At 39.7% G+C, this 21330-nt stretch overlaps 2 protein-coding genes across 7 annotated transcripts in view; one reads left to right on the forward strand and one right to left on the reverse strand.

The window, feature by feature from the left end:
- The window catches only part of LOC113112647 (regulating synaptic membrane exocytosis protein 1-like), a 69256-nt gene that overhangs the window by 29871 nt on the left and 18055 nt on the right, over positions 1–21330 (forward strand). For all 6 annotated transcript variants that reach the window (XM_026278391.1, XM_026278392.1, XM_026278393.1 and 3 more), the window contains exons 4-16: positions 730–1030; positions 2230–3038; positions 5497–5537; positions 5955–6065; positions 6299–6398; positions 6725–6848; positions 17431–17477; positions 17578–17693; positions 17777–17907; positions 18027–18198; positions 18312–18465; positions 20100–20156; positions 21099–21306. In XM_026278391.1, the coding sequence (XP_026134176.1) occupies positions 768–1030; positions 2230–3038; positions 5497–5537; positions 5955–6065; positions 6299–6398; positions 6725–6848; positions 17431–17477; positions 17578–17693; positions 17777–17907; positions 18027–18198; positions 18312–18465; positions 20100–20156; positions 21099–21306 (2333 nt within the window). In that variant the 5' untranslated portion in view covers positions 730–767. The remainder of the gene's footprint in view (positions 1–729; positions 1031–2229; positions 3039–5496; positions 5538–5954; positions 6066–6298; positions 6399–6724; positions 6849–17430; positions 17478–17577; positions 17694–17776; positions 17908–18026; positions 18199–18311; positions 18466–20099; positions 20157–21098; positions 21307–21330) is intronic.
- On the reverse strand, positions 8439–15552 carry LOC113112646 (uncharacterized). The gene is made up of 2 exons (XM_026278390.1): positions 15323–15552; positions 8439–15198 (listed from the first exon to the last, which is right to left on the reverse strand). Exon 2 carries the CDS (start codon positions 14973–14975, stop codon positions 9021–9023), a length of 5955 nt encoding a protein of 1984 aa, XP_026134175.1. The 5' UTR covers positions 14976–15198; positions 15323–15552; the 3' UTR covers positions 8439–9020.

Below are 21330 nucleotides of genomic sequence, written 5' to 3' on the forward strand. Positions count from 1 at the left end.
GTTTCAACAACACCCACCTTCTGTCAGCTAACATTACTACCTTATATTCATTGTTTGTTTTTACATTTATCCCTGCTAGCACAACAGTTTCCTTTCTGTCTATTTTTTCAGTTCACCCCTCCTCCTGCCTACATTATCCCTTATAGCGGGCTGCCGTTTTGTCTGTCAGACCTGAGTCATGTATCGCAGGTTTTCAATGCCTCTTCCAGATTAGCTCTTTTTTTGATGCCTCAAATTTTATTTTTGGTCACCACATGAAGAACACTTTCATCTGTAGCCTCGTAGTCAGGGAAGACATGTTTTTTTTTACGTGAATTTATGGTATCACTTGTGCAGTATTTTATATATACCTACAAACGTCTTGTCTTATCTATTAGTTTATTTTTTTTTTTCTTTATCATGGACACAACTCGTGATTGTCCATTGTCATTGATTTAGAATCATAAAATGCATGGAATGGCCATTGTTATTTCATCTGCCTTTTTTCTTCTTGTTAAATGTTACAAATTGGAAGTGTGTAATAGTTTTTTGTTTTCTTTTTTTTTCTGTGTCAGAAGACTTTCTTATATTCCGGTTTAGTAGAAATATAAGCCATAAGTAAACCTAAGTATGGCAGTTTTGGATTCATTATTTTTGTAATTATGTTTAAATTTACAGCAGTTACTCAGTTCACTTTTTACAAGATTAGTGAAAATTGTATTTTGAAATATGGTATTTCTTCTACCCCAGGTAATGTGGGTATGTAACCAGTGCGAAGGCAACAGGATATGCTCACTAAATCAGGAGAGTGGTTTCCCAGCCAAGGGCCCAAGCCTGGAGAGCTGGGGTCAGCAGTGAGTGAACCGACCATGTGTGGAGATCCCATCGGGGAGAAGAAGGTGCACTCTAGGTCTCAGAACCCTCTCAACTCCTCAGTTTCCACTGCCCATGACTCCCAGTCATCTGCCCCAACTGACCCCAGAAAAGGCCCCTCCACAGGGCCAGCCGACACGCTATCATCACGCTCACGCAGTGAGCCTCCACAAGGAAGGTACGCTTAAGCCTCTCTCTCTCAATACAAAATCTAGAATGTTCTAGTAAAGTAACCTTTTTCCATTTTCATTTTTATAGGTTATAACATACACAGATTAGCTTAAAGGTCTCCATGAAGTCAGAACTGATAATTTGTATTTGTTTATGGAATATTGCAGTGTTTATTATGAATTATTCATCTGTGCATGTAGTTGTTTTTTTTTCATCCCTAAACAATGCATCAACATCTCTTCTCTGATGACGTGTTCAACAGTGCGAGGACAGTACAATAATCCCTGCAGCAACATGCCACTCAAATCAGATCACAGCATTCACCAGACAACAAAAACCCAACCGTCAAATCAATTCCTGAAGGATCAAAATCAAGTCCCACCCTACATTTTTTATTGTTTGAGTAGCTGTTTCACTCTGATAAAATAGGGAGAATAATCACAATTTTCATTTCATGCCAAATAATTTTTTTTTTTTTTTTGCAGTTAAGATATATGGTTGTATTCACATTTAAGTAAATTGCCTAATAGCTTTGGAAGACACATTTTATTTGTCTATAGTACACTCTTTAAAGGTTTCAAACTGTGGTTTTCTCAGTGATTTCATAGAATAAATTTTTTTTTGGGTTCTTTCAGTGACCAGTTCTCAAAGAACCATTATTTTCCCAAGTGTGAAGATTTAAATAATCTAAAGAATCTTTTTCCACTAAAATGAACCTTTTATGGTTCCATGGATGTCAATGAAGAACCTTAGATTGTATTATAATATGTATTATACAATTTATGTCTAAACAGTAAGTTAGAAGAGATGTCGTGCTGGTTTGCTGGTCTTGGTTTGTCTTGGAATGTCTTTTGGTTGATTTTAGATACAGTTTGGGCACTCTTTAGCTGGCCAACTAAACCAGCTAAACACCAGTTTAGCCAGGCAGGGACCCCAGCTTGATGGACTGAAGACCAGTTTTTGCCAGGCTTGAGTACAAGATTGAACCAGCTCAGACCTGCAGACCAGCTTAGCCAAGTCCTTTCATGACAAACAAGGAGCATCAGGACATTGTGTGGCTCATTTTGTTTCTATTTGATGCATTGTGATGTCTCTTTAAAACTACATTTAGTCCTTTTGAGTTTGGACAGAGAATCTAGACAAATAATGTGTAAAACCATTCACAAGAATGTCTCTTTTGATGCTGTGTGATTATTTGACCTGTAGAAAGAAACCACCAGCAGCATCTGATCAGAATGGCAAGCTAGGGCCAAGAGGTGAGAGGCGGCGAGGCCTATCCAGAATCCACTCCGAAGAGCGAGATACCGGAGAAAATCGGAGAGAAAGTCGAAGACTGATGAAGACTCGTTCTCAGGAGCACGACAGTCCTGAGACCAGGAGGACTGAGGGGGAGCAGAAGCCACCCAGGGAACAGTGCAGGACTGACCCAAATACTCCACATCTGGCCAAACTCCAGCCGGCGGAGCCTGATGGACGTATGCACTCTAAGGCGAGGGAAGCAGGGGAGATGCAGGACAACAGAGGTGCACGGAGATGGGCAGATGGGCGGCAGGCCTCGCTGGAGGGTCAGCAGCAGGCCTACGTCCCAGAAAGGACCGCGGGGGGTACAGGTTTGCAGGGTGTGCCTGTTGTGCAGGGTCCTCCTCCTAAAACAAACCACAACCCACAGCCGCCCGCTCCTGGGTTCAGGGTGGGCCTTGCCATGCCCGCATGCCCACCTGAGCTCAGGGAGCCTCAGGAATGGGACAGGAAGTTGCAGCCGAGCCATCTGGACCCCAGCTCGGCTGCGCTGCTGCGCAAATCGAAACGACAAAAAGCTGAGAGCATGCTGCGCAATGATTCGCTCAGCTCTGACCAATCTGAGTCCCTACGACCGCCCCCGCCCCGCCCCTACAAGAGCAAACGGGGCGGAAACAAGAGGCAGATGTCTGTCAGCAGCTCGGAGGAAGAGGCTGGTTCGACACCAGAATACACCAGTTGTGAAGATGTGGAGATTGAGAGTGTCAGCGAGAGAGGTGGGTCAGATAGATACCTGCGTTTGTATAATTGGTACATTTAATCATAGGCTTGCATTAACACAAACCTCCATGATTCAGAAAAGGAAACTATCATCAATATGAATGTAATATTTGGTTTGATTGATGAATTTAGTAATTTTTGAAACACGGAAAATCGATTAATGTTGACTGTTAAGAAGTTGCACAACTTCTTGTAAATGATGCAAGGCTTTTCATTAGCTTTGTGTGCAGATGGTTTTTCAACATTGTTTTCAACAATGATTGTCCATAAATGTACTGCAGGAGGTCGGCTGATAAGATATACTTTATAAAACATTCTTAAAAAAAAAAAAAAAATTGAAATTTTATATCAGGTGCTCAATGTTGACAGTAGTTTTGCGGAAATAGGTTTGAAGAAAAACTTTTTAAACTTTGAGGATTCTTTGGTAAATAGAATGTTCAAAAGAACATAATTTATTCGAAATATAAATCTTTTATAAATTATTTTAATGACACTTTGATCATTTTAATGCATCTTTGCTGAATAAATGTATTCATAAAAAACATTTGAAACAGTATAATGGATAAAAAATAAATAAATAAGGTAGATAGACTGATTGATTATTTATTTATTTATTTTATTAAGTTGTGTGTGTGTGTGTGTGTGTGTGTGTGTGTTTGTGCAAAAGGCTGAATACTAATAAATGACATATCCAAGTCTTAAAAACAGTATTTTATAGTGTATCTACAGTGGATACTTATAAAGGAGATGGTATGCGCTGAATACTTTTTAACTGGCTTTGACTGGTTGATGTTTGGGTTCTAAAGAAGACGAGGTTATACTGTGCTGCTAGCCTGGCAAACTGACTGAACACAGACTTAAAAGCTCAGTGTATTAAGCCAGGGTTGAAATGTAAACATTGTTGGGTGACTAGAAAAGACAGACTAAAGGGGAAGGAATGGGAGACTAAGAATAGGAGAACAGGAGACTGAGAAGAGGTTAAGCTGAACACTAGCTTGCTCTTATCTGTGCAACATTTCATTAGTTACAACAGAAACAACAGGTAAGAGAACTCTTTCTTGAACTTTAAACTCAAAATTTTATTTTTCAGTTGTACAAAAAATGTTTAACTGTGTGCAGTTTTGTCTATCAGAGGTTGATATATTTGATTTATTTGTTGTAGTCTTGAAAAGTTTTTTATTATTATTTTTTCTTTTTTTGTTTCTACTGTTGGGCATTGTTAGTGGCTATAAGTGTCTATTTTTTAGGAAGCACCTATCTGTCACTCTTTGGTAGAATAATTGTGGAACAATACATACTGAATCTTGCAATGTGAAACTACTGTATGTACTAATTAAATATTTATTTGCTAAGCACTATATTTTGGAGGTCATGTGAATGAGAAGTACAAAGCTTAGATAAAAGTCCACACAGGGGACCAATCCACCGTGCAACAAGCAATATATTAAATATTTATACCCTTAGACAGCTACTTAATATTACTTCATGGAGACCTCTTCTACTTAATATTACTTCATGGTATTTGATTATGATTTATGCATGTTGCTTTTTGTAAGTTGCTTATTGTTTTATGCTGAAAATGTTTTTCTGGGGTGTTTTTTCTTTTTTTCTTATAACCGTTAAAACTTTCAGGAGTGGTAGTTGAATTTTGTTGCTTTCCAGAGTTTAACTTTTTTTATTTAGAGTAACTTTTTATAGGACAACCCTGCTTAGAACTGGGTTAGACAGTGAAGAGGCAGCCTTCCTTAAAAAAAAACCTAACCTATGAAGATTCCCTGACATACTTGTAAGTAAACCATCCAGGTTTCAAGGTTTCTCTCTCTCTCTCTCTCCCTCCCATGTATTTTTTAAACACTCGTCCATATAAAAGCAACTGGCCAACCAGGACATTACACTTTTATTTTTTTGTCTATAGCAACAGTTAATATTTACAATCTATTTTTTGTTTTTCGGATGACAATTTGAGCACTCCGCAGTCCGCACCCTCTGTGCGTCATGCTCGATACCCCAGGTGCTCAAAAATAACCGAAAAACAGTCCAGAAACCCGTATGCACAAGGCACTCGTCCATATAACATGCCAACAGTAAATAGAAGGCCAACGTCACAGAAAGGGCCTGAGACTGTCCCTTTGTGCCTGTGTGTGTGTCTGTGTGGGAGTGTATATTCAGCTTTGGTATCAGCATTGCTTTTCCTGTCTGTGAACTAAATGTAGCTCTAAAACCCAAATTAATAAACATAATCCCAGTTCTCCCTCTTGCTCTGCAGGTGGGTCAAAGCAGAACATATTTCAGCATGAGATCTTAGCTGCAGATGCCCTTTTGGGGCTCAAATATTCATTAAGCATAAACAGAACAGGTTTAGAGATGGACTTTGGCCAGTGAACGGTGGCAGCTCACATAGTCAACATATGTATAGTGTAACTCTAAGAACATTTGTGTGTGTGTGTGTTTTAGGGGACTGGGAGTGCTGTCCACTGGACCCCACTGCGTGGCATGTAAGTATTTTCCCACTTTGTGCTGTAATCATTTAAAATTCAACATGAGTTGATGTTTACCCACCATTTTACTTCCAGGATGTGATGTTTTTTGGAATTGGAATTTGGAAATCAATTGGAATGTATTTGTTACATATGTCACTGTAGCTCAAACATCAAAGCACTAACATTGCCAAGGCCATGGGTTTAGTTCCTATAGGAAACACATGAAGTTATGCATAGCATACTAGCATTTGTGCGGTCTTGAGTGTTAGAAGTAGAAAATTTACTTTTTGAAGAAGTATTACAATGACAGACATTTTCTTCAGAATATAATTTTCTTTTGCAATCATTTACCCAATGATCAGGAAGTTCTGATCATATGTAATGGGATGGTTCTTTCTCTTACGGGATTACTCTCTGCATTGTTCTCTTTAGCATCCGGTTACATGGCAGCCCTCCAAGGAAGGTGATCATTTAATTGGCCGAATCACTCTGAGCAAGCGAACAGCCATGCCAAAAGAGGCTGGGGCTCTGATAGGGCTAAAGGTAAAGGGAAAGCAACTGGCATAAACATACTGTATAAACACAAATTCCTCTCCTGACTGTTATAAAGTCAAGAACTACACCATGTCATGGACCATGTACAAAACAGGGGTGGGGGGTGGGGGGGGGGGGTACAATGTACTGGATATGTGGACATTTATACTGGATAGGTTTTGTGACATTTATGAATTCTCTTTAGACTTTACCCATCTTTAAATGATTTGTACGGGGTACAGGTGGTCGGGGGGAAGATTACAGAAACTGGGAGACTCGGGGCCTTCATCACCAAAGTCAAGAAAGGAAGTATAGCTGATGTGGTGGGTCATCTACGGGCCGGTGAGTCCAGAACCTCTCAGTTTGTAACTTAAAAAACTGTTAATTGACTAAACAGTGTTATTAAATAAATTACCTCATACACTGATTTAGCAAATTAATCTTAATATGGATGCATATATCAGTGGTTCACTAACAAACTTCTAAGATGGTCTCAAGATGACTTCAAATGATTTAAAATGAGATAAAACAAGCATTAAAAATAAATCAAGATTTAAAAATCTCAGATATTTAGGAAATGTTTAATGAGTGTGTTTAATCAGTAAAATATCTGTTTTAAGAAATGAATGGTGGAATTTAGTGGGACAACACATTTTGGTTGTTTGTAGGTGATGAGGTGCTTCAGTGGAATGGGAAATCATTACCAGGATTAACCGAGAAAGAAGTTTACAATATCATCTTGAATTCCCAAACAGAACCACAAGTTGAATTAGTAGTATCAAGGCCGATAGGGTAAGTCGTCCATCACACAACTTGCTGGGTATCTGACTAACCGCAAAGCACCCAAACAATTTTTGAAGGGGTCATTAAATGCATTTTTATTATTATTATTTTATAAGTTTCTTGCCTTGCACTTAAAATCATAATATGGTTTTCATAACATCAAAAACCATTTTAATTTATATACAATTTGTTACTTCTCTTTTAATATTCTGTATTTCTTTTTGCTTTTTGCATCAAAAAGGTCTTTCTTTACCTAACAGCAGTGCCATGATGTGACATCCCGATTTTCCCGATTTACCCGATTTCAAACCCTATTGTTTTAGATGGGCAAAAAAATAAAAATTCATATTTTAAAATGGGGAAATCATTTGGAAATTGCATTTTTTTTTTTTTACTGTAAAGTAATCTCTTCTATGTCCAAAGATTATAGTAATAGTAATAATTATAGTCCTTGCTCTGTCCTCCCACCTCTTTAAAAAGTTGAATTAATTGAATTCTCTCCAAACACTTTTTGTGTTTGCGTGTGTGTGTGTGTGTGTATGTAATGTGTGAGTATATATATATATATATATATATATATATATATATATATATATATATATATATATATATATATATATATATATATGTATGTATGTATATATGTATGTATGTATGTATATATATATATATATATATATATATGGAATGTGTATTAGAGGAAAACATTTATTTCATAATGATATTTCCCCCCATTTTAAATTCTTATTATTCATTGAAAGTTTAGATTTTTGTGATTTTTTAAAAATAAAAGATCAAAAGGATTAACAATGCAGATTAATTTTCACAGCCTTCTTTGATCCTTTGATCATATTTACCAAGGGTGTCCATATTTTTGGGCATGACTGTATATATATATATATATATATATATATATATATATATATATATATATATATATATATATATATTAGGGTGTAACGTATTCGTATTGAACCGTTCTAATATATATCTATATATCTAATAATGGACTAATAAATTATATTTGGAAAAAAAAAGTTAAATATAATGATATGCGTTCAACAAGGTAGCCCAATAACCCAAACGATGTAACAGGCAACGCCCCTGACACCCCCGAAATAGAAAAAAACACCAACTTATATGTTTATGTTAGGCTACTCAGTCAGGTGCTCGCTCACTCAGTACGCGCTGAGTGAGCGAGCAGTTAATGCACGGTACGCGGTGGCCAATGCGATTAACAGACCAGAAATAGAAGATCCTCCAATAACCAACAGGTCTGGTGTTTGGGTGCACTTTGGATTCCCTGTAAGCTATAATGGTGATGGCAAGAGAGTGGTGGATAAAAAACAACAGTATGTCGCATCTACATGACAAAAGGTAGGCTACACCAGCGAAAAAAAAAAAAAAAAACACCAGCGGGAATACTTGAAACATGTCAACTCATTTACGCCAACATCACCTTAGTGTATCAGTATCTGGGAAAAGACGAAAAAAAGGAGAAACATACATGCAACAAACTATCCCCGCAGCATTTAGACAGACATTTCCAACGGATTCAAACAGGGCAAAAGACATCACCGCGGCGATTGGTAGGCTTCATTTACGCTTGTACTGTTCTCGCTGAGGTGTAACAACTCCAACTAAACAGTGAGATAAACTCTCTCTATTCATGAACATGAAGAAATCCGGAGTTCTTTTTATGTAGATTTATTTTCTTCACATTGAACTGAATCCATACATATGAGATGACTGATGAAAAAACGAGAGAGTGAAACTAGAAAACAAACAGCAAAATACTGTAATTAGCTAAGCCATTTAGCTTTCATGAACATTACTTCTACAGCACAAAATCAAATGCTTATAAGTTAACTTAGTCAGAACAAAGATTATATACATACAAGCGATGCTTCTGCTGGGGAATCAACATGCAGGATGAATCTTTTCTGAAGAAATGACTGTTTTCATTTTTTATCCAGTCTACCGTTTCTATTGCGTTCTTTCATGCGGTTTTTTTTACTTCCGGTTTTGCTCAGTAAACAAACGTCAAAATAAGAGTCTGCATGAAACTGAAAGTATACCAAATTAAAAGCATAAACTTTAAACTTATTAAACTTAAATGCCTGAAGGGCAGAACACTCCCCGTCTGACCTAAAAGGTCACTATTAATTACCAAATGAACATTCAGTCATTGGGCAGAAGAAGAACTACTTCTGACACTGGTCTCAAGAACACTCTCTCAGAACCTTGATTTGATGTCCTGAGCTCCACCTTCCTTATTTTACTGTCTCTCCCAGGGAAGACAGCTGTGATCCTTGCCATAGGCCATGTGTTACGTGCAGCTTGACTGTCCTTCAGGAGCACAATGTCCCCTTCTTTTAGGTCCCGTTGAGAATCTCTCCATTTCTGGCGGACTTGCAGGGTGGGGAGGAACTCCTGACGCCAGCGACGCCAGAATCTGTCAGCGAGAGCTTGGACTTGTTTCCATTGTCTGCTGAGAAGATCCTTGTCTGTGAAATCTCTGTGCGGTGGGGCAACCCCAACCTTCTGGGTAAGTATCATTGAAGGAGACAATATGAACGGTGACTCTGGGTCGGTGGAGACTGGAACAAGAGGCCTGCCATTGATTATCGCAGTTACTTCCATCATGAGTGTGCACAGGACATCGTGGGTAAGTTGAATGTTCTCTTGAATCAGGATTGCATCCAGGATCCTTCTTGATAGGCCTATCATACGTTCCCATGATCCACCCATATGGGACGCATGAGGAGGATTAAATATCCATGAGCACCCTTGTTGACTCAAGAAGTTCTGCACTTTGAAGTCAGGTTGTTGTTGGCTTAATCCCAGTTCCTTTGCAGCGGCCACAAAGTTTGTTCCGCAGTCCGATCTAATCTGCTTTGCAGGTCCCCGTATGGCAAAGAACCGTCTCAATGCATTGATGCAACTTGACGTGTCTAGGGAGTCGATGATCTCGATGTGCACGGCTCGGGAGCTCATACAGCAGAAGAGCATCGCCCATCTTTTGCTTTGGGCCTGTCCACCTCTTGTTCGCCTGGAGACGATTTGCCATGGTCCGAACACATCCACTCCTACATAGGTGAAGGGTGGACATGTGTGCAAGCGTTCTGGAGGCAAGTCTGCCATAAGTTGTTCCTCTGTTCTTCGACGTAACTTTCGACACACTACACATTTGTGCAAGACAGAGGCAATAAGTCGTTTTCCACCTATGATCCAGAAGCCCGCTGCTCTCAGGGCCCCTTCTGTGAAGTGGCGGCCTTGATGCTTTACCTCTTCATGATACTGTCGCACCAACAGCAGAGAAATGTGGCTGGTCTTGGGCAAGATGATGGGGTTTTTTTCCTGAGTGCTCAAGTCAGCGTGCTTTAATCTGCCACCAACACAAATCAGATTACCTTCAAGAACAGGTCTGAGCTTGTGAAGAGAACTGTCCTTGGTTACAGCTTGTCCATGCTCAAGAACTGCGAGTTCTTTTGCATAAACATCTTCCTGTGCTGCCCTGATGATAATGTGTCTCGCCTGAGACAACTCATCCGGAGTACGTGGGAAGTTGCAGTGATGCCACCCTTTACATTTACTGGACTTGTTGTGTCTGTAAGCGCTGGCTATGTGGATGAGTAGGGCAATAGCCCTGATGAGGGACCGCATACAAGAAAAGCACTGAAACCGTGCAGCGGTAAGGCCTCGGTTTTGAGTCTGAGTAAGAAAACTACTCACTTCAGGTCGTATTTCCATGTCTGATTCTGGGTTAACAAGTTCAAACATCCTGATTGCATGTGTGTCAGATGGATTTGGCTTGTGTAAAAAGGCTGGTCCAGTGAACCACATAGTCTTTGTCAGTTGGGACGCAGGAACTGACCTGGATGCGTGGTCAGCCGGGTTGTCCTCTGTGTTGACGTAGAACCATTGGTTAGGTCTTGTTGATTGACGAATACGTCTGACTCGATTGTGAACGTAGACGTAGAAGCGTTTTGTTTGATTGCAAATGTATCCAAGCACGACCTTGCTGTCACAATAGAACTTGATTTCATCCAGCTTCAGGCCCAGTTCAACTTGGATGAGTTCGGCAACTTCTACGGCTAATACTGCGGCGCACAATTCTAACCGAGGAATGGTAGGTTCAGACTGTGGTGCCAGCTTAGCCTTCCCTAGAATGAATCCTACTTCGACTTGTCCCTCAGCTTGAATGGTCCTGAGATATGCCACAACTCCAATGGCTTTTGTGGACGCGTCAGAAAACACACATAGCTCTGTGTGTACAGCATTGGAAAGTGACGTTGCGGTGTATGAACGTGGGATATGCAGCTTACTTAAGTCATGGAGGGACTCACACCATGCCTCCCATTGCTTCAGCTTTTGTTCTGGAAGAGGAGCATCCCAATCACTTGTGTTGACACTGAATTCCCTCAAAAGACTTTTGCCCTCAATAGTCACCGGTGCGACCATGCCTAACGGATCGAAGACACTATTCACTGTTGACAGAACTCCCCTGCGAGTAAAGGGTTTCTTGTTTTTTGAGACTTTGAATGTGAAGGTGTCTGTCGTTGTCTCCCACAACAGTCCCAAACTGCGTTGGGCTGGTGTTACTTCACCGCTTAGGTCAAGGTCTTTCAGAACAGCCCTGTCCTCTGGTGCAAAGGCCTGAAGCACAGCTTCTCTGTTTGAGGCAAACTTGTGAAGCCTAAGGTTCGATTCACTGAGAGAGTGCTGCGTTCTCTGTAGCAGACTGATGGCTTCAGCTTCAGTAGGCACACTGATGAGACCATCATCTACGTAAAAATGATGTTCAACAAACTGGACCGTGTCTTCTCCATACTTCTGTGCACCTTCATGGATGGCTCTCCTTAGTCCGTAGATGGCTACAGATGGTGACGGACTGTTACCGAAAACATGAACCCTCATCCTGTAATCGATAATGTCCTTAGACATATCATTGTCTCTGTACCACAAAAACCTCAGGTAGTCCCTGTGGTCTCTGCGGACAAGAAAACAGTGGAACATCTGCTGTATGTCAGCAATCACTGCAACCTGTTCCTTGCGGAAGCGGATCAGCACCCCAATGAGTGAGTTATTGAGGTCTGGGCCTGACAGAAGAACATCATTTAGAGATGTGCCAAAATACTTTGCGCTGGAGTCAAACACCACGCGGATGTTTCCAGGCTTTTGAGGGTGGTAGACTCCGAAAGTAGGCAGATACCAACACTCATCATTCTTCTCCAGTGGAGGAGCCACTTCTGCATGTCTGTTGTCAATTATTTTCTTCATGAATTCTTGAAACTGGTCTCTCATCTCAGTTTTTCTTCGCAACGTTTTCTCCAAGGAGGCGAAGCGAGTAAACACCTGTTCGCGGTTGTTGGACAAGCATTGACGGGGAACTCTAAAGGGGAGAGGAGCGACCCAGTTGTTTGACTCATCTCTATGCATTTCTTGGTCCATGATTTTCAAAAAGATTGTATCCTCCATGGACTGGGCGGGTTTGTTGTCAGACTCAGTTTCCCTGAAGACATGCAGTCCAAGGGCTTCCAACGATGCCTTGTTTGGTTTGTTCTTCTGCTCCTTGCCATTGGACACATCTTCGGTCAGCTTCATGAAGCCTTTACATGGTCTGAGAATGGAGGGTCGGCCATTCTCTAGCACACTTGTCTTGAATGCTCTCACATCTGGTTTGTGTGCATTTCCTAGGCACACGTCTCCTATCAAGACCCATCCCAAATCCAGTTTTTGTGCAAAGGGGGCGTTGTGAGGTCCGCTCACTTGCTGTCGGACTTTATGGACTCTCACAATGTCTCTGCCTAGCAAGAGGAGGATTTCCGCTTTGGGGTCGAGTTCTGGAATGTGTGCTGCTACACTTCGTAGGTGTGGATGATGACGGGCTGCATCGGGTGTTGGTATTTCAGAGCGATCAATGAGAATGTCATTACACTCAATTAGCGGCGGTAGCAATAAGCTAGTCTGCCCATCGAGCGATTCGACCTGGAAACCCTCTGCCTTTCTGCCGGATGTCTGAACCAATCCGGCACAGGTCTTCAGTGCATAGGGAAATGATTGGCCCTTGATGTTGAAAAGCTCGAAAAACTCTGAACGCACCAGTGAACGGTTACTTTGATCATCCAAAATAACGTACATGTTGGTTGCCTTTTCACGTTGACCTTGAGGGTATATTCGTACCAGACAGATCTTCGAGCAGGATCTTGCGGTATGATCTGGACCACATACTTGGGTGCAGTGTGAGGAGATGGCTTTGCTGTCGCTAGCATGTTCCTCTACCTCCCCGCCGTTGTCTGGTGGGGGTGTAGGCCTTCTGTAGACTTGAGGTGGTGGACCTGGATGCATAGCAGTATGATGTCGTTCGCTGTTGCACTCCAGGCACTTTACTGCTGCTTTACAGTCTCTTGCAAGATGACTAGCTGATATGCAGCACTTGAAACAAATTCCATTCTCCTTGAGAATGCTCTTTCTTTCTTCAAGAGGCTTACCTCTAAATACTCTGCATTTCCTTAGCGAATGTGGTTTGTTGTGAATGGGACAGTTTTTCTCTGGCCCACCGAGCCTTCTCTCAGGTGAGTTCGCAGGTGGATCTTTACCCGAAGAGATGTCCGTCTTGTGAACTGATATATTTCTTCCATAATTATTTGAAACTACCCTGTCTGACTTCAGTCCGTTATTGCTGGCATATAAAAGGATGAAACTTGGATCATTCCTCCGCCGTGCTTCGTCGCAGATGAAATCGGCAAAGTAATCGAATGGAGGGAAGTAGCCGTTATTATCTTCCTTAAATTTTGAGCCAACTGAGAGCCATTTCTCCTGTAGTCCGTGAGGAAGTTTCTCCACGATGGGCCCAATGCCTCTGGCAGTATCCAGGTAGGCCAATCCTGTGAGGTAACCTTCTTCTCTGGCACCCTGGATTTCCATAAGAAGATCGCCTAAGTCTCTCAGCTTCCCATAATCTTTAGTTGATATTCTTGGGAATTCATCCAATCTCTTAAAAAGAGACTTCTCCATTACTTCAGGCGCAGCGTAGCATTCTTGGAGGCGACTCCAGGCCTTTTTAAGTGCTGCATCTGGGTTCCCGATATGCACAGAGCGAATCCTTTTGATGTGTTTCACAGACTCTGGTCCGAGCCATTTAATCAGCAAATCTAACATTTCGGGGGAGGTGAGTCCTAAGCCTGTAGTAGCATTGTTAAATGATGACTGCCATGCTAAATAATTTTCAGGTTTATCATCGAATCGGTAGAGACTTGTACTCACTAAATCACGACGAGCCAGGTATCGTGCCAGGTGTTCCGTTTCAGGTATTACACTTGAGATGGGTGGTGCATACACAGGCACGTATGATGGCGCTGTTACTTTAAGTGGTGATTTGTGAGGATGTTTTGTTGTCTTGGGTTTTGTTGGGTCTCCATTGTCTCTAGCAGGTGTTGTGTGAAGTCCACCGCCTCCAATGGGTGTTGTATGATGTCCATCATATCTTACCAAACCTGTATGACCTCCATTAAGTGGTGTGCTGATTTGGGTTTCATCCCTGAATTTAGCATGGTTGCTGAAGAATGGCTTTGTCGGCACTGTGTTATACTCAGATGGTCTGTTAAGGGTTTCTACCTCTTCTTGCCCATCCACTAACTGTAATTTGCCTTGTACTGGAGGATTCCATGTGACATAGCTCTCTTCTGACAATGTTGCCTCGTGTAATGTTGCATGTGCAGATGGTTGAGTTTGTGGAACGTTATGTTCAGCTTGTGCTTCAACATATTCATTAGTGCGTGTTACAATTTCATTTTGTAAATTTGCTTGAGAAGATACATCGGTCTTACTTGAATCCTCTATATCTAGCTCGGCTGCTTCTAATGCCTCAGCTTGGGCAATAGCCGCCGCTGCTTCTCTTTGAAGTTCAAGTGCGCCTAGTTCGGCTTCCAGCTTTGCTTTTCCTAATTGTAGCTCTGCTTCCTTCTCTGCCCTTTGTACCTTTAGCTCTGCTTCTTTCTCTGCAAATGCTGCTCGTGCTTTTGCCGCCTCTGCTTTAGCGCGCGCCCTTACTGCTGCACTCGACGCTGACGAGTGAGAGCTCTTTGTTCTTCTTGTGCGCGCAGATGCATTGTCAGTCGTTTCTGATTCCATTTTACTCTTTCTTGCTTCTCAAGACGTTGAAACTTCAGCTGGATTACGCTTTTTCACTGTACTGTTCTCGCTGAGGTGTAACAACTCCAACTAAACAGTGAGATAAACTCTCTCTATTCATGAACATGAAGAAATCCGGAGTTCTTTTTATGTAGATTTATTTTCTTCACATTGAACTGAATCCATACATATGAGATGACTGATGAAAAACGAGAGAGTGAAACTAGAAAACAAACAGCAAAATACTGTAATTAGCTAAGCCATTTAGCTTTCATGAACATTACTTCTACAGCACAAAATCAAATGCTTATAAGTTAACTTAGTCAGAACAAAGATTATATACATACAAGCGATGCTTCTGCTGGGGAATCAACATGCAGGATGAATCTTCTCTGAAGAAATGACTGTTTTCATTTTTTATCCAGTCTACCGTTTCTATTGCGTTCTTTCATGCGGTTTTTTTTACTTCCGGTTTTGCTCAGTAAACAAACGTCAAAATAAGAGTCTGCATGAAACTGAAAGTATACCAAATTAAAAGCATAAACTTTAAACTTATTAAACTTAAATGCCTGAAGGGCAGAACAACGCTATAGCCGCGGATATGAGACCTTACTATTTACCATTCATTCTATCATCACCATTATAGCTTACAGGGAATCCAAAGTGCACCCAAACACCAGACCTGTTGGTTATTGGAGGATCTTCTTTTTCTGGTCTGTTAAACGCATTAGCCATTTTGCAACGAGCCTTCAGCGCGTACTGAGTGAGCGAGCGCCTATAGTGGAAAACGCGGGTTTTAAGAACATGCTTAATGTAATTGAGCCCCGTTACAATATTCCTTCACGAGCCCATTTCAGCCAGACCGTAATTCCTGCTTTGTTCCAAAAAACATAAGCCCTATAGAGAACCAATTGAGTAAAAACACACTCAATATAAAGAGTTATAGAGTTCCATATAAAAAGTTACATCTTTGTATTTGTTCATAACTACAACAACAATATAACATTTTAATTTTTTTTAATAAGGAGCTGTTTTTGTTTTATACAGTATGCTGCTAAGAAAACACCATAGAAGATGGGTAAAGAATAGCTCCATCATTCTTCAATGTAAAAAAAACAAACATATTTTGTTAGCTTTAATAAATAATTTTTTTTTTAAATCAAGGAAATTTATCTCCCAATTTTTTTCATTTTGCTGTATCTAAAATGTACCGAACCGTACCGGACCGAACTTTGACACCAGTGTATCGTATTGAACCGAACCGTGAATTTTGTGAACCGTTACACCCCTAATATACATGGAGCTTTTTTGAAAACAAACAACTCATCAAAATATATTTTGAGCAATTTATATAGGATTTTATCATTTAGCACATAACAAACTTCAAATGCATGTTTGTGCTGTATATTTCTTCAAAATAAATGACACTATATGTGACCCTGGACCACAAAACCAGTCTTAAGTTGCTGGGGTATATTTGTAGCAAAATGCAAAAATCAAACATACATTGTATGGGTCAAAATTATAGATTTTTCTTTTATGCCAAAATTCATTAGGACATTAAGTAAAGATTATGTTCCATGAAGATATTTAGTAAATTTCATACAGTAAATATATCAAAACTTAATTTTTTTATTAGAAATATTCATTGCTTAGAACCTCATTTGGACAACTTTTTTTTTTGCACCATCAGATTCCAGATTTTCAAATAGTTGTATCTCAGCCAAATATCGTCCTGTCCTAACAAATCATACATCAATGGAAATCTATTTATTCAGCTTTCAAATCAAAATAATTGACCTTTATGAATAGTTTTGTGGTCCAAGGTCACATATATGATATTTTATTATATAATACAAAATATTCAGAAATTAAATGTGGCTTAAATGCCTAAATACACTGCCATTCAAAAGTTTAGAGTCAGTTAATTATAATTATTTTTTTCAAGAAATTATTTATTCACCAAGAATACATTAAATTGATCAAAGGTGGATATAACAATATTGTATAATATTACAAATTCTATTAAATATATTATTACTATTTCAAATAAATGCTGTTCTTTTGAACTTTATATTCTTGAATCCTGAAAAAAGTGCATAATGTTTCTCGCAGAAATTATTAAGCAGCAGATCTGTTTTCAACACGAATAACAATACGATATGTTTCTTGAGCACTAAATCAGCATATTACAATGATTTCGGCAAAACATTGTGACACTGATAACTGGAGTAATGGCGGCTGAAAATGTAATTTTTCCATTAAAGGAATAGATTATAGATAGTTATTTTCATATGTGTAATAATTATATTATTACTTTTTACTGTATTTTATGTAAATAAATGCAGCCTTTATGAGCATAAGAGACTTCTTTTATAAACATCTTACGACCCAAACTTTTGAGTAGCAGTGTACTTGACAACTAATGAATGGATTTGTGATCTTTTTGTTTCAGTGATACACCACGAATACCAGAAACATCACACCCTCCGTTAGAATCTAGTATGTCCTGAATCAAATGTGAACTCTTATTTACTCTTTTTTTAATATGCAAGCATTACTCAGATGTTTTCAACACCTGTTTGTTCATGTCCCTCTGCAGCAGGTTCAAGTTCCTTCGAATCACAGAAGATGGAACGACCCTCTATATCTGTTTTGTCCCCTTCCAGCCCAAGTGGTCTTAGAGATGCCCCTCAGCTACTGCCTGGACAGCTGTCGGTCAGTACATACCGATGTATGTAGTGTACATTTACAATATTGAGTGTTTGTTTATTAGCTGTTTATATTTTTATGTCTTGCAGGTGAAAATGTGGTACGATAAGGTCGGCCATCAGCTGATAGTGAACGTATTGCAGGCTTCAGACCTGCCACCCAGATCGGATGGACGACCCAGAAACCCCTATGTCAAAATGTACTTCCTGCCTGATAGAAGGTATGTTAGTTTTCCAATCAATGTATGATTTTTGTTTTTGTTTTGATCATTGCTTATATGTGCATCAAGTTTTAATGTTCCCGTTGTAATGTTTCATGTGTATATTTGTTTTGCTTTAGTGATAAGAGCAAGAGAAGGACGAAGACAGTGAAGAAAAGTCTGGAGCCCAAGTGGAACCAGACTTTTGTGTACTCTTATGTCCATCGCCGGGATTTCAGAGAACACATGCTGGAGATTACTGTGTGGGACCAACCCAGAATGCAAGATGAGGAGAGTGACTTTCTGGGAGAAGTATGAAGCATATGTAAACTTTGTCCATTTATTCACAACATGACTTGCTCTGTGAAAACATTCGGACACGGTCACACCTGATTGTCTGTGGTTTCTCCCGTCTTTAAACCTAGATCCTAATAGAGCTGGAGACTGCCCTATTGGATGATAAGCCTCACTGGTACAGGCTGCAGGCACATGACGTCTCTTCCATCCCACTGCCGCACCCGTCGCCATACCTGCCCCGCAGACACGGACACACTGAAACACCCACCAAAAGGCTGCAGCGTAAGTGGAAGGCCTCACTGGTGGGGATGTGATCTGAAAATTGGTTGAACACACAGAATCACTTTGCGTTTAAGTGCTTATTCTCTCATAGGGAGGAATTTAGTCTGATAACTGGATATGTGTCCAATTATGACACTTTTCTACGTTGGCTGAGAGAGCTTAGGGCGCTGCAAAACAAAAACAAAAACCTGCAAATAGAAAAAAACGCCAGCAAGTTAAGAAAACATCTTCATCAGTTTGACAACAGATGCGCTGCAAACATGATCAAATACAAAAATGCAACTTACAACAAAATCAAATACAGAAACGTGCAGCAAATATACACTGACCACACCGGAAATGTATAAGGGAACCACAACAAGTGACGAACCTGGCTGGGACACGCTTCAGTGTCTACTCTGAAAGGTGAGATTTTTATTTGTTTGAACATCCTGATCATATGATTGCCTAGCATTTTTATGTATTATTAGCCTTAATAAGATGAAGGAATATACAATTAGCCTACTGTAACTGTGAAATGTTATGTAAGCTGGCTAAATTCTTAAAAAAAAAAATACAAATTTTGCTGGTATTTTTTCTATTTGCATGTTTTTTTGATTTTTTTGATTTGCAGCACCCTGAGCTCTCTCGACCACCATAATCTTCCACATTGCTTGATCATAATTGGATAAATTACTGCCACCGTGATCAACAGGAAATGTACACATATTTTTGTACCATCAATTGTTCAACGGCGGAAAAAGTTAATTAGACTAATTTGCATAGAAAGTAGGTGGACTAATTTAAATATGCATAGTGCAGTACTGTATCAGCTATGTACAGTATTATTAAAAAAAAATAATCTTTTATGCTCACAAAGGCTGCATTTTTCTTATCGAAAATAAAGTAAAAACAGTAATATTGTGCAATATTATTACAATCTAAAATTGCTATTTTCAATTTGAATGCATTTTAAAATGTAGTTTATTTCAGTGTTGGCAAAGCTGAATTTTCACTGGAAAGCTCAGTACTCCAGGGTCATATGATCCATCAGAAATCATTCTAATATACAGATTTGGAACTTTAGAGTTTTGCATTGAAATGCTAATTAGTTGTGTAGCACAATCGATTAGTGAATTCACCCCCTCAGCGTTTCACAAGATTTGCCATAAGCTGAAAAGGATGTGGGAAGTTCGATTAAAATAGTTACAAGATTGCCTTCACTTCCTAAAATGTTAAATCAAGCCAGAGAATTTATCATAATTTCACAATTACTAAACTACATATAAGTAGGTGAAAGACAATCTTCAAACATTAGTTAAACATCAATATATCTTTTAAGTCAAGGTCATGAAAGTCATCCAGTCTCATTAATATTTTTGGCATTGTCTCAAGTTTTTCATGTCTGTTTTGTCTGTACGTTCATAAGGAGGTATATTTTTGAACCGTGCTGCCTGTGAGTTAGTGTGTACAAGTGTGGCCCGTGGATACAGTGTGTCCACAAGACATATTTTAGTATGCTAGGTTATTTCTGTATACCTTTTGCTTACCTAACTATGGATTATTCCAGCGGTGCTTTATGTGCATTTGTTTACGTCTGTACCACTGAGTCTGTCTGTCTGTACATCTATCTGTGTGTATATCTGTCTGTGCAGGCTCGCAGCGTATTACAGAATCTGATTATGATGATGGTATTGGCAAAGTCGCCACAGGTGGGTGGGAGGGGCCAAGGCAATGCCAACCATGGCACTTTTCTGTACTTTGTGCATTAGAGTACCCCAAAAGAGAGAAGCAACCAATAGCAGGCCTTCCCTTCCTTTGGAAGTCACCGCTGTTGTGCTGGAGACAATTCACTGATAATTATCATTACACATCTGGCATGTTTCATTCATCCCATACGAATAAACTAACTATCCTGGTACTATTAAGTGCATAAAATGAATATGAAGTGGTGATTCTTCTGTATGGGGAGACATTAACTATCTAAAATGTGTTCTGTCTCCAGTTCTTTTCTCTGTAGTATAGTTAGTTTAGACTTGCCGCATAATGCACTCTATACAATTTGCATGATCACAGTGGGAAAATGAGGAAAAAGATTTAGTAAACAGCAGGAACTGCCTCCTCTTGGTGGTACTACACATTTTAATTTGCCTCTGCATGGTAGAAGTTAGATAATGACATGTCTTTGTGGTACAATGCCTTTGTGACATACCTTGACTTCATTCTCCAAACCACATATGCAGTACTGTAATAAGCACCCAAGGGGGTAAAATTTTTTTTCCAAGTTACATTTACAGTACTCTTCTATACTATTTATACTTATTACATTATATGTTTATATATATATATAAATAGTATGATTTATGATTTTTCTGTAGGACTCAAATTGAGATTTCAACTGTCAAAAGCACACATCGTTCAGAAATAGATACAAGGAGAATGAACAAGGTATTTTAATTGTGTGGCATGTTTTGTTAGATAAGGTCTAACACATTATGTCTGTTCTTTTTTGGGGGGGATAGTTTCTAACATGGAGAATGTGATTTGCCAAGACCAATGACCGCAAAAGCAAAATCTGAATTTTCTAGACAGGCATTACATTTTTTTTCTTAATTGTTATTTATTTATTTATTTTTGTCTTTGTGCCATCCCAGCAACAGAAAACCGATCAAGAGAAAGAGAAAGAGAACGGGACAGAGACAGAGACAGAGACAGAGACAGAGGCCGAGACCGAGACCGGGCGACAACATTAGAGGTTCCAGATCAGCAAAGGCAAACTCAGTATCGCTCACGGTCCGTGTCCCCAAACAGAGATGAACAGGGCAGGGGGCGGTCCCGCCCAGCCAATGTCCCTGCACAGAGGTATGTCCCTAGCTATTTTTAGGT

The sequence above is a fragment of the Carassius auratus genome, chromosome 13 (assembly GCF_003368295.1).
Source record: "Carassius auratus strain Wakin chromosome 13, ASM336829v1, whole genome shotgun sequence".
Taxonomy (NCBI): Eukaryota; Metazoa; Chordata; class Actinopteri; order Cypriniformes; family Cyprinidae; genus Carassius; species Carassius auratus.